General features: G+C 54.9%; 2 protein-coding genes across 2 annotated transcripts; both read left to right on the forward strand.

Annotated features, from left to right (window-relative positions):
• Positions 1-1,647: 1,647 nt before the first annotated feature.
• On the forward strand, positions 1,648-4,356 carry J7T55_013583 (uncharacterized protein; the record flags this gene model as incomplete). The annotated part of the gene is made up of 1 exon (XM_053141393.1): positions 1,648-4,356. The coding sequence occupies one exon, from the start codon at positions 1,648-1,650 to the stop codon at positions 4,354-4,356; it is 2,709 nt and encodes a 902-aa protein (XP_052995923.1).
• Positions 4,357-7,274: 2,918 nt separating this feature from the next.
• J7T55_013584 (uncharacterized protein) lies at positions 7,275-11,328 on the forward strand (the record flags this gene model as incomplete). The annotated part of the gene is made up of 7 exons (XM_053141394.1): positions 7,275-7,309; positions 7,496-7,566; positions 7,620-8,170; positions 8,228-9,145; positions 9,265-9,499; positions 9,564-10,455; positions 10,515-11,328. 7 exons carry the CDS (start codon positions 7,275-7,277, stop codon positions 11,326-11,328), a joined length of 3,516 nt encoding a protein of 1,171 aa, XP_052995924.1.
• Positions 11,329-12,905: the final 1,577 nt, after the last annotated feature.

The raw sequence follows: 12,905 nt of genomic DNA on the forward strand, positions 1-12,905 counted from the left end.
TCGCCTGCCCGGCAGTCCGGCTGTCACTGTCGCAGATCTGATCGACAACCCTAACCAGACCACACCAAAACGAAACGAAACGCAGCATGCCGGCAGCGGGAGCGCTTGTGTCTTTATAGTTCGAGGTTATCCAGCCTTAACCCGCGTCTGCGCGTCAAAGGCGCGTTAGTTTCGCGTTGTGGCAGCTTGATTGGCCTGTCTTGCCTGTCTGGCTTCCGTCTGGTTCTTCGAGAACCATGGCCCAGCCACACTCCTTTCGCGTCGATGGCGTCGTCCAAGAGCTTCCCTCCTTGAACTCGCAGCATGGGCCCACGATGCCACCCCGTTTGACTGGCCCAGACCGCATGTCCGATGAGACCGGCATATTACCCGAGGACCGGCTTGATAGGCTTGACAAGTGCTTTGCTGCAAGTGGCCGAGCTCGGGCCAGTGAGAAGATGCGGCGCGGCCAACCTCCATGCTCGCGCACGCGAGCCTTACCCCCATCCGCTGCCGTCCACCCCCCCAGGACTTCTTCCCTTCTGGTCCTCGATTGACGGGACAGCCGCCACCCCTCATGCAGGCTGCAAGGTACCCTGTTTGTCTCTCCCTGTCGCCAGACTGGCCAAAATGGCTTCCAGAGAGACAAGCGAAAAACTCTCGATGCGCGAAAGCGGGTCATCATGCATGGCTCCCACTGCTACCAGTGGTGCTACTGCAGGGCTTTGCTGCAAGCCGAGGTGAGTCATTCAGTCACCGCCATCCACTCGTTTCCAGCCTCCTCGAGTGAAGAGCGACACCGACGGCCTACCCCTCGACGAGGGTAACCCAAGCAGGGGGCCACAGGTACATGCGGCGCTGCGCGATGCAGTACATGGGATTTCGAGGACACCGGCGAAGTGGGATTGTGGTGGGAAACGAGATCAACAGTCTACGGTCCTCGCTCTACATACAGATGAGGGGGCAAACAATCGAATCCGCCTGGGTTGAGCCATTTTGGATGCCCAAGTGGGTATTATAGACCATCCACCCTATCACCCACCTTGATGACCCAATTCCTCAGAGTTGGAATCAACCTTAATCCGTCGTCCATCTTGAATTGCCTCTTGAACCCTTTGTGTGCGCTCACCGCCAGGTCGCCTCCCACATCACAACGGTCATTAGTCCACACACACTACTGCTCTATCTCACGAACTCTTCATCGAGATCATTGAATCACATCCCGCGCTTGACAACCTGTTTGCGAGCGAATTGGTGCCCAATACCATTATCACGAACCTTAAGATCGAAGGCCAACCTACTAGTGCGAACTGCTGCGAACCGTTCGTGCCCACGGGAAGCGAATAGCTTCAGTGGGACGAACGTATCCCACCTCCTGCTCGCAGACCGAGACCATTGTTTGCCTTGCGGCTCTTGTGCAACACTTTCTATTCATGGCTGGCTTGATTGCCCGTCGACCTACTCATATTAGTTGAAATATCTTAATCGCAGTTCGATTCTCGCATTGGGACGGTGTCAGGCGAATCAAGTAACACGGAATTCTACCATCGAACAAACCAACGCACGACTTACACCAAAACACCAACACCCGACAGATTTGAAAACAAAACAATTCAGAGAGGAGCTCGCACAACAACAATTTGAGTTTGGGGGAGAGATGCAAACACAATGGCTTCCGAAAACCACCCTTTCTACAGCATCTGGGCGTCTGAGTCGATCCGTGAGCGGTTGTTCGCGAATCTGAGCAAGTCGGATATCTGCTCAGTCCGGCTGGCCAATTCAGCCTGCTGCAATCTGGTCACGCGCCGGCTCTTCCAACGCGTGCATCTCAGCTTCACGCCCAACAGCTTCACCAAACAGTCCCGCATACAGGCCCTGGGCAGAATCGGACACCATGTCGAGCACCTTATTTTCTACCTCCCTCACTCGGAAACCACATTCCTTCCGCCGCTCATCCACCCGCAGACAGGATCTGAGATCTCATACCTTTACACACCGCACACATCTATGACCAGCACACTCACGAGACCCAAGTATGGAAACTCGGAATTGGGTGACATTCTCACGCAGCAATACCCGCCTCTCTTTCATGCTTCGACAAATGTTCCCAGCTTCATCCACGCGATGAAGAACTTGCCAAATATGAGACACCTGACTATCAAGACACCTGGACAGGACGCCAGGGAACGGTATAGGAGAGATATTGTCGACTACGCCCTCATCAGTCTGAGGATCGCCATCGAGCGCACACCTCAATTGACCAAACTAACAAAGCTTTCATTGTCCGGTGTGCACCCGGCAGCATTCTTGTATCTGAAGTCTGAAGGCGGCCCTGGCTTCGGCTGCTCTCCACGTGGGCCTAAGCGATGGCGCCAGATCCGCAAGTTGCATGTTTCAGTCGAAGCATGGGATTTCTATGGCCCCGGCGGCCCAGGCCTGGACCAGCTCAAGATCATTGACGACTACCTGCGCAACTTCTCCGACTGTGTTGAGAAGCTCTCTTTCACTTGGACCGGCGCAAAGGGCCCTTGCCCCTTGGCGCTTGCGGAAGACGCGCTGTTTGACCCGCCAAGGGAGTGCAAGAAGCTTTTCAATGAGGTCACAAGCCCCATGAGCCCGCTTCCAGCCACTCCTGGTGTGAGACAGCCCATGCGCTTTACTCGCCTGAAATACATGCAAGTCAGAAACGCGTCCATGAGTGAGGCGCAATTGAGGAGGCTCGTCGAAGGCCACAAGGCGACGGTGAAGGAGTTTGACTTTGAGAATGTGGTGCTTCTCAATGGTGGCAATTGGGATGAGGCACTTGCGCCTTTGATGGCGCCCGCTGAGAAGACCGGCAGAGAGCGGAGCGATACTTGGTCGAGATACTCGGTCGGAATGGAAGGCAACGACAACATGCCTCCCCCCAGTCCTGTCGAGAGCGTCAGGACAGTGGCACCGAGGACTCCCAAGACTCCTAGGAGTCCAAGGACACCAAGGACCCCAAGAAGCAGTGTTGCCCAGGATGACGAGGTCTCGGTCCGTCACCCTAGCGCTGCTGTGGAAGCTGTTGGCAGGGACTTGCTTGATGAGATCGAAGACGAGATGGAGGCCTTTGTGGGTCTCAGCCGCAACACGTCCAAGGCGGATGTTTGCTACTTCGACAACAAAGAGGAGATTATTGTCGAGCTGGATGAGGATCTCAGCGAAGAGCTCAGCCTCCAAAGGACACTCACCGCCAGTGACGAGGCTCACCTGCCCGTCACAGCTGCTACTAGCCAGGCCAGCCTGGACACTCTGGGCGCTGAGGAGGCCTTTAGCGGCAAGCTGAGGAAGAAGCGCGTGCGCAGGAGGATCCGTAAGCCCTGGCACCCCAAGCGCGAGGATGGTGAGCAGTCCGAGGACGAGGACGACCCCAACTATTACCCTCCTCGTGCAAATGAGGAGATCAAGGAGAAGCACTCACTCGCCAGCTTCCTCCACCACAAGCGCTCTGGCTCATCTTCGCATTCGAGCAAGAACAGGAACGTGCTCCGCCGTGCGCGCCAGTCATCGGACCCGGGACCATATTCTTCCTGCCAGATCTTGGACCCGAACACGTACGAGATCCAGCTGCCAGAGGTGATTGGCTCTGATGATGATACTCTCACCCTGAGGTCAAGCAACGCGAGCCAGAGTCAGACCACTCTGAAGTCAAGCATTGCTAGCCAGAGCCAGACCACTCTGAAGTCAAGCAATGCCAGCCAGAGTCAGATTACTATCAAGCCATACAACGCCCCCAGCCAGAGTCAGACTCGACTGCCCAGGGCACCATCTCACCCCTTGCCCCCGGTGCCACTCAACATCTCGGCACCAATGCCAGCAGAGCAACTCCCCGTCCTGCTGCAGCCAGCGGTGTACAACCCGCAGGCATCGACGACGTCGATCCCGATGCCTCCAGGCTCAAGGGGTAGCGGCGACAGCAGCAACTCGATCAGCGCGCCGCTGATGCACGGAAACGGGCAGGGCCACAACGTCAACGACGGGCTGTCGGCGGTGCAGCGCAACCTGGAGCAGGAGGAGATGCAGCTGCGGTTCGCCGAGGACGCCGAGGCGCGGGCCAACGCGCTGCAGAAGGCGCGCGACGCGGTGCTGCGCAAGCTGGGCAAGCTCAACGCGGCCAACGCCATGAACAAGATCGACGAGGGCCCGCGGCTGGAACAGCACCCGGCGCTGGTGCGGACCAACAGCGGGCAGGAGCGCGCCCCCACCGGGCCGCCGCCCGACAACAACAGCAAGACGCACCTGCGCATCCGGGAGCTCCTCGGCGCCGGCGTGAGGCAGAACAGTGCCGAGACGTACAAGACCATCGAGTCGAGCAGCTCCCTGCTCGTGCCACTGGTGTTTAGCGGCAACTGAAGTGTTAGATTACTGAGGGAAGAGGGGATCTTAACAGCACCCAGGGAAAGGAAGAGTCATCAACAGACAAACACACAGACGAATTCGAGGGGGTTGGGGGAGGCTTCATTGTCTATTTTGGGAGAAGGGGTTACATGGGATGGGAATGGGAACATCATTGGGATGGGATGGGATCGCCGTTTGAAACCGGGGCTTGAAGTGCTCAGAGAGGCCTTAGGTGCGGCTTAATGATTATTACGAAACACGAATATCTATTTTTTCAATACAGATTTCTTTGTATATATATATACAAAACACACAAAACTCTCTCGACGTCCCTTTCGCATTCTGGTCTCAGTGATTCCGCGCCTTGAGCTAGCTACCCGGCAAGAGATCAGCTTCAGCAACGAGCATTATAACTGCCTGTGATCGAGTGTCCGTTGGCAGTCAATGTCATCTTAAATTTTGAAGTAGTGACGGTAGTTGAATACGCGTGGCTCCTCTCGGCCCTTTTCGCCTCAATGACTGCCGCCCAGGGGCCTGGAGATATTCTCGCTGAGTAACCCCAAAAACCCCTTGCCTGTGTTTCTCTCCACCACACCTTGTGCATTCGGGGAAAATCCCGGTCCTTGTCGCCTGACAAACCTGCCTGGGAAGAAAATGAGTGTAATAAGTCTCACCCCGTGACACATTTCACGCTTGTGGGCAAAAATCATCAAACGTTCAAGCCTGGCTGGACGGATGGATAAATATGCAATCAGCGGGCGCGTACGTCCTCACCCGAGTGATGTCCCAGGGCCCTGTTAGCGTGTTGTCCTAATTATTAGCAGCCGTTGTGCGCATTGCACATCTCGGTTGAGGGAAAACACCTTTCCTCTTCTGAGGTGCTGCCCCTGCAGGCTAGCTAATGTGGTTTACCCGCATGGGAGGAAGAGCGATGCTGCTGCTGTTTGTGTGGGAATGGTCGTCTGAGTACAGCAAAGCGCGGGTGTGGGTGAGACTGCATCCGGCCTTGTTCGCCACGGTTGTGGTGCGATGTGATGCGCCGAGTGTGATGCGCCTGTGATGCGCCTGCGATGTGCCTGATGGCGATGCTGGTTGAAACTCGACCAGAAATCTCGTGAGACGTGATCTGTCTTTGCCGTCAAGCTTGGAACTAGATAGACTAGAGATGATGGGGACCCTGACAGGGCAGACAGGGCAGACGGACAGAAGCGGGCGCCGGAGGCAGCAAAGAGCCAGGAGAGCCAGCAGAGCAGAGCCAGCAGAACACGACGCTTGGATGTCTTGGGCCATATTCCCAATGGTGGTTAGCGTATTATGGGCTGGGGTGGGACGTGGAAGTGGTCTAGACTCTCCTCCAGACTCTGCGAAAGCCTGCGGCGAGGGAGAAATGGAACATTGGGCCGATCGTCGTCAGCAATTCCCGATCTGTGTTTTGTTCCCTCGACTTGGGCCCTAGGGGCTAGGGGAGAATGGATTCGCAGCGTGGAGAGTGACACACACAGAGCGAGAGAGTTAGTTAGAGGAGATGGAATAAAGAGGGAGATAGTCAGTAGACAAGGCTGCGGAATCACGGACAGAGAGTACCCAGATAGATTAGACGAGTGTCACTGTCGCTCTCTCTCGGACCCGGAGGGAGCAGCCTCGTGCTTCATGCTGGGTCTGATCTCCCGCGGTCCACCTGCCCACCCGTGCTTCCCCCAAGGCCAAAAGGCCCACGGACTTGCACTGATCCTACCGTGTGCCTACTTGGGCGCCCCAGTCTTGGAGACTGGGGCACCCCAGCCCTCATCTTCGCCTTCTCCCCAAGGCCCCGGGGGAGGGCCTGCAGCTATCAAATCCAATTGCAAGGTCGGCTTTCGAGTTTTGGATGCAATTGCATCTTTCGTCCCTTCGTCCCATCCACTTGTTGTCCTTGGCCCTCTGTCCTAGATCCGCGCCAACCTCGCACCAAACCAAGAGAGCATCCTGCCTTCTTAGAGGCCGTTCAGTCCGTGACACGGCAGCCGGCGTTGCTTCTCCCTCAACCCCAATCGACAGTAGAGGGGTTCCGTTCCTGTTCCTGTATTGCATTGCACGCGGGCTTGGGCCGACTGCGCTTACTGACTGACGGATTGACTGCCGCCCGTCCCAACTCCACACACTTCCAGAGATCGACATCCCGTCCAACCGTGAACCCGACGACACCAGCATAATCATTCACATTCACCTACTCGTGGGCCCCTGTAATTTTCCAATATTCGAACGCTCGCGCTTACTACGCTGTCGCCTTCAGCCCAGTCCGATACCACTTACAATTCTACGAGTCAGTGGGGGCTTCATCTATCGACGCGCTTCGACACCTCTCCACGGCCTCGAGGCTGTCTGGGGACCGAGTGAGGCAAACACGCGCACCGGCCGTTCCGTCTGGGCTCACCATCCACGAGCCCTGCATCGCGCTGCAGCTTGCCGTACCTCGCGTGCTGTGAGACCCGCTGTCATTTCATCCTACGTCCAGCAACCCCGGCTTCCCAGCTGTCTGCGCCGAAGAAGTTGTCGTGAACGTTCTCACCGTCGCGGTCGATCGGCCTTGGGTCTTTGCGCCCTCTGCCCCCTTCCTCACTCGCTTGAAGAGCTATCTCAGGGCGCAACGTTGCCGGCTTGGTTCTAAACTACACCCACAAGATCCGGCGCCCAGGAGATGACTGGATAATACCGACCTTCCTACTGCACCACTCTTCCACGAGTTGAACCTACTTCCAGGCACGATAGGCCTCTTCGCCGCCGTCTCGTCATTCGTTCATGAACTCGGCCCTCAAGCAAAAATACCTCCTATCTTTGTTTTTGTTGGAAGGCATTTCTTTTCTTCTTGACGAACTTCCAAAGAATGCAGATCGTGCGAGGTTGTCCAACAGGCTTCCCCTCATAGCCTGGGCATATCACACATGAGGTGCAAGATGAGGATTGCCATTCGAGAGCAATTGGCTTTACTGTAAGTACTGGGAGAACCCGCTGGTTCCTGTTGTCCCCTGGGCTTGACTGCTTCTCGGTCCGATTGTTGTTGGGGACTGGCGCGCTGGCTCTGGTGCTAGGCATCTCGCCAGGACCGCCGGTCATAGGTCCTAGCATTGACTCCTCGGACGATTGGCTAGAAAATATATACTGACTCGATTCACAGTGTCACCCTCGTTGTACTAGTCGGGCTCGCCATTGTATCCGTGCCAACATGGATTTTCGTCAACAACTTCGGTGCGCATCCCAGTACAGCTGTCTTCTGTTCAAGCAACACTGACCAAATGCAGTCATCCAAGTCCAGTCGAGCGGCTTGGCCTTGACAGCTTCACTCAAGGCCACCCGCATCGCGTCTGAGCTCCAGCTGATCCAGACGACCTGTTCGACAATATCTACGAGAATATTGATCCAACAATCGCTGGTGACATACTACGAAGGCAACACGACCGATAGTAATTGGGCTTCTGCGACCGAGGACTTTCAAAGCGCCCTTGGCTCTGGCGGAGGGAATTTGTACCAAGTCAAAGTGTACTCCAGAAACACCACGGGTCCGAGTAATGGCCTCTTCAACGCCACTGGTAAAACAACTCCACGCATCGAGCTTCCCTATGAGACGTCCGATGGAAACAGGCCGTTCCTCGGTGACGCGGACGGAGGCTTTCCGCCGTCGCTCTATCCCAACATCACGTACAATGACACGGGCGTGCCGAGCACCAACAGTCCGTCCACAAATACATTTACGGCTTACGCCTTCTCCGGCATTCAGCTCAATCAAGGCAATGGCCTATTGCTGGGTCCTCTGATGATCAACGAGACATTTGCCCTGATTTCACTGACTATAGTAAGCTGGGAGACTCCATCCTGCTCGCGTCACTCACTCCTGACTGACAACAATTAGCCCATACGATCCATATCACAACCGGGTTTTATCTTGGGATACATGACCGTTGTCGCTTCTGGAAGCCCCCTTGTGAACGTGGCGAGTTCAAGAGAAGGCATGGGTAACACGGGTGTCGTACTGATTATCGGTCCAGAGGCCGCATCAAATCAATTCGACCCAACACTGCCACCGAGCAATTCAACGTACACGCCGACTGACCGGGATGCCTTCGGAAATACTCCAATGAAATTTGTCCTTCCCCCCATACCAGCGCCCAATGGCGCAAGACGGCATGATCAGCACAGCTACAGTTCTGGATCTTACGACCGCCCCTTCCGATTGAAGGACTACCCAGTCTTGATGACAGAGTTCTCAAAACAGGTCGACTCAGTGAACAACGCTAGCGCGAATTTGTGGACGAAAAATGAGCAAAATACCGATGTCTCGGTCGGGTTCGCCCGGCCACAGAACACGCTTTTCACTTGGGCGGTGATTGTTGAGCAGGCACGCTCCGAAGCCACGGCTCCGATCAGCACGTTGCGTACTATTCTACTTGGTTGTGTCTTTGGTACTGCTGGCGCTGTTGCGCTCCTCGTCTTCCCGTGTGCCCACTGGAGCGTCATGCCGATTCGACGGCTCAAAGATGCTACAGAGAAGTCTGTTGCTCCACCAGGATACCAGGACGACCTCGCGAGATTCAACACATATGACGAAGACGGCATGATCTCGGGTACTACATCTAAGAAATCTGTGAAAGGCATGGTGGCATGGTTCTCCCGGAAGTTGGGGCGCCATCACCGTAGACGCCTCCTGGCAGACGCCGAAAGCGACTCACACCGACGTGTCTTTAAAATTCCGGGCAAAGTGGAAAGTCACAAACACATAGTCACCGATGAGTTGACGGAACTAACGACAGTTTTCAACGAAATGAGCGACGTGAGTTCCACTCCGAAGCCGTCCTTCACAACGAATTGTCTCTTGGGAAGCTCTAGGCAATCCCACAGTCCTTGATGGAACCCATCAGTGGGAGCAAACACTAATTGGAAGCAATTTAGGAACTGCTTAAGCAGTACACATCACTGGATGAAAAGGTAGCCGAACGAACGCGCGAACTGGAAATCAGTAAGAAGGCAGCCGAAGCAGCGAACGAAAGCAAGACTTTATTCATCGCAAACATCTCCCACGAACTCAAGACGCCACTGAACGGCATTATGGGCATGTGTGCAGTGTGTATGGAAGAGGACGATATTGTCAGGATCAAGCAGTCCCTCAAGACGCTGTATAAATCTGGTTCGTTTGCGTCTGATTGCTTGATGCAACTTTTCATGACGCATGACTGCTAATCAAAATCCAGGCGATCTTTTGCTCCATCTTCTCGATGATTTATTAAGCTTCTCAAAGAATCAAATAGGTCATCAAGTAAACCTGGAGGAACGCGAATTTCGGCTGGCGGACATTCGATCGCAGATTCTTTCCATCTTCGATAAGCAAGTAAAGGAGGGCCGCATCACGCTGACAGCCGACTTTGTCGGTAACGACTGCGATGGCTATCCTGTCGATCCGGAACAATCCAATCAAGAGAAGCGTCTGCCCGCTGTCGGCCCCCAAGGTCTGGGCCGTCTGAAAGACATGTGCCTCTGGGGCGATCAGCATCGAATATTGCAGGTCTTGATTAACTTGGTGAGCAACAGCTTAAAGTTCACACCTGCTGGTGGCAGGGTCATGGTACGTATTCGGTGCATAGCAGAAATAGAGTCAAGCGATGAGAGTAGGGCGTCGTCATCCATCTCAAGGAACTCGAGCCGCCCCGGCCGTGGTCGAGGTCGCCTCGGATCCGGCTCACAAAACTCGACGAGCTCTAGAGGCGCATCGTCGTCAATTGTGCAGGCACAGGTTCAGAAAGGCACTGCCTTGTCCATCAACCCAGCGGATCCTAGATCTGGAAGCCACCAGACAACCATGGACAGGCCTGCAACTCCGCCGCCAACCAATGCCAAAACATATCTCTTCGAATTTGAGGTGGAGGATACTGGCCCTGGTATAGCCGAGCACATGCAACAGCGAGTGTTTGAGCCCTTCGTGCAAGGAGACTTGGGTCTAAGCAAAAAGTATGGTGGCACCGGGCTAGGCCTGAGCATTTGCTCTCAGCTAGCCACGCTTATGGGCGGGAGTGTCTCTCTGAGGAGCACAGTGGGTGTCGGAACGACCTTTATAGTGCAGCTGCCGCTGAAATATACCAAAGAAAAGTAAGTTGACGTCTCCGGTTCGCCATCGAGAACGAATTGGACTAATTTCATTGTTGCAGACCTTCCAGTACGGCATCCAGTAGCATCGGTGGCTCGAGACCGCAAAGCGTTGCGTCTGGGGACCCTGAAACTCGACGCCAATCAATGGGAGAGGTACCGGCTGCCGAGAGCTCGAAAGCGACTGCTACGACCGCATTGGACAAACAGCCTAGGCTTGTGGGGCTAAGTCAGCCATTCTTCGCGGCCGTCAAGTCACAAACCCCTAAGAGCGATGATGAGAAGATGGCAATGATAAATCAGGCGATTGAAAAGAAAGGGGGGCAAGGGAAACTGCGCGTTTTGGTGGCCGACGACAACAACACCAATATCGAGGTTGTCAGCAGAATGTTGAAGCTCGAGGACGTGTACGACGTCACAATCGCCAAGGACGGGCAGGAGGCATACGAGCTGGTCAAGTCAAACTTTGAGCGGAACGAGAGGTTCGATGTCATCTTCATGGACATCCAGATGCCGAACCTAGATGGGCTTCAAAGCACGAGGCTGATCCGCAAGATGGGCTACAACGCGCCCATTGTTGCCCTGACGGCATTCTCCGACGCGAGCAATGTCAAAGATTGCATGGATTCGGGCATGAACGAGTTCCTCGCGAAACCGATCCGCAGGCCGGCTCTGAAGCAGGTGCTGCAGAAGTTTGCTACGATCCCAGAGGAGCCGGAGACGGCGAGCGTATTGACCAAGAAGACTACACCGGAAGCAACGACACCAGCGGACCCGCCATCGGAAAAGAGGGATCTTGGACTGCTCTCATCGACGGACCTTACTCCCAAGGCGGAGGAACAGCACTCTAACGGGGTGGCTCCACCGGGGAAGTAGTGAACTGTCCGCTTTGGAGAACTGAACTCGATTCCTGATATATCCATCGGGCCGCTGGCGCCAAAGATACCAGGAAGGAACCAGAGTAGGCGCTCATCGATCCAGGAAGGACTGTATCTTCGGGAGAGCGCCTCACGTCCGTCGACGAAGTTGTTCGGCAGCCGAAGCGGAAGACTGATCGACTGGGCTCGACGCACGCATGACTAATTACAATTTCTATCCAGTCGCCGGGAGACATCGAAGGCCGGAGTCTATTTGCTATTTATTTTGTAATGATGCAGACCTCCGCGCGGAGGTCGAGATATAATATGAGAGATGCATTGAGTTTGCAGGATCGGTGTTGAGGATACAAGGGACACCAAAAAACACGCAAGGGTTATGGCGTTTGGAGGTTGATTGTTATTGCCGAGATACGAGCGTTCATGCATGGCAATGGGGTCTTTTGTAACATGGGCGAGGTGGACTTTTGCCTGGCATACCAAAATCAGGGTGTGTGGGAGGCATTTTACTGAGCGTACTTCGGCATCGTTTGGTGCCTGTCCATTTTCTGTTTTGTTTTGGAGGGCGGGGGATGCTGAGCGAAGGGAAAACAGGACTGATGGGTGCGGATCGGCTTGGGCAAAACATTTGCGAGGCAAGGGCAGAAACGTATATGGATAGTATGTGAGACGGATGAATATGAGTACAACGCAGGGAACTGTTCGGCCGGCCAACATTTATACGGGCATTTGAGGTGGACGCTGTATCCCGTCAGCTGTGACGGCAGTGCGATTGACTATTGTTGAGATATTTGTCGGATAATAGGTGTGGAAATACCCAATGACCATTGACGCCTGCTTTGATCTTACTTGAATGCCGGCAACTTGGAGATGTGTACGATGATACCTTATCGTGGTGGTGTAGCTGGTCAGCTTACATTTGCCTCCCGCACCGTGCCTTGGTTTTGATGGCGGCATGGAGGAGCTGAAACTGTGCCTCATCACTACAGCCAGCGCGATGAAACATTCAGGAGCATAGTCACAAACGCGGAGAAAGACTCTGACGGAGTAAGGGAAAAGGGCGAAAAGGCTGGTTGAGTACTGGTGGTGGTCGCAGAGATAAAGTCGCCTCTTCCAAGAGTCTTGGGGTCGGGACGATGTCTCCTGAGCGTGCCAATCAGCAATCTCTAGCCGCCCAGGCGTTAAGCGCCCAGCTGTTCCCAGCAGAGAAGTTTGCAAGGTTCCGAGGTCGATCAGAAGCTCACCCCTGCACGCTCCAGAGCTGCGCGGCACGGCCATTGGACGGGGCCTCGTCTGCTCTGCGCGTGCTGGAGCTTGGAGCCCAGATTATATTTAGCAAGCCTGGCGAGGGTTCTCATGCAATGGGTAAGGAGACGGGGCACGATGTGGGAAGACAGGGAGAGCTTACATGGCTGAAATGGTGCAGCTGTTGGCTGCAGCCCGCCGCCCGCTGCAACATCAAACGGCGCCATCCACGAGGTGAATCCTCCCGCCTGTGTGGGGAGGCTGCGCGGCCATTCACAACACTGCATCTTTGGAGCTTCGTCTTCGTTGGTTTTCAACTTCGTCTCTGTCTGC

Source organism: Diaporthe amygdali, assembly GCF_026229845.1.
Source record: "Diaporthe amygdali strain CAA958 chromosome Unknown NODE_8_length_1307975_cov_65_857355, whole genome shotgun sequence".
In the NCBI taxonomy this organism is placed as follows: domain Eukaryota; kingdom Fungi; phylum Ascomycota; class Sordariomycetes; order Diaporthales; family Diaporthaceae; genus Diaporthe; species Diaporthe amygdali.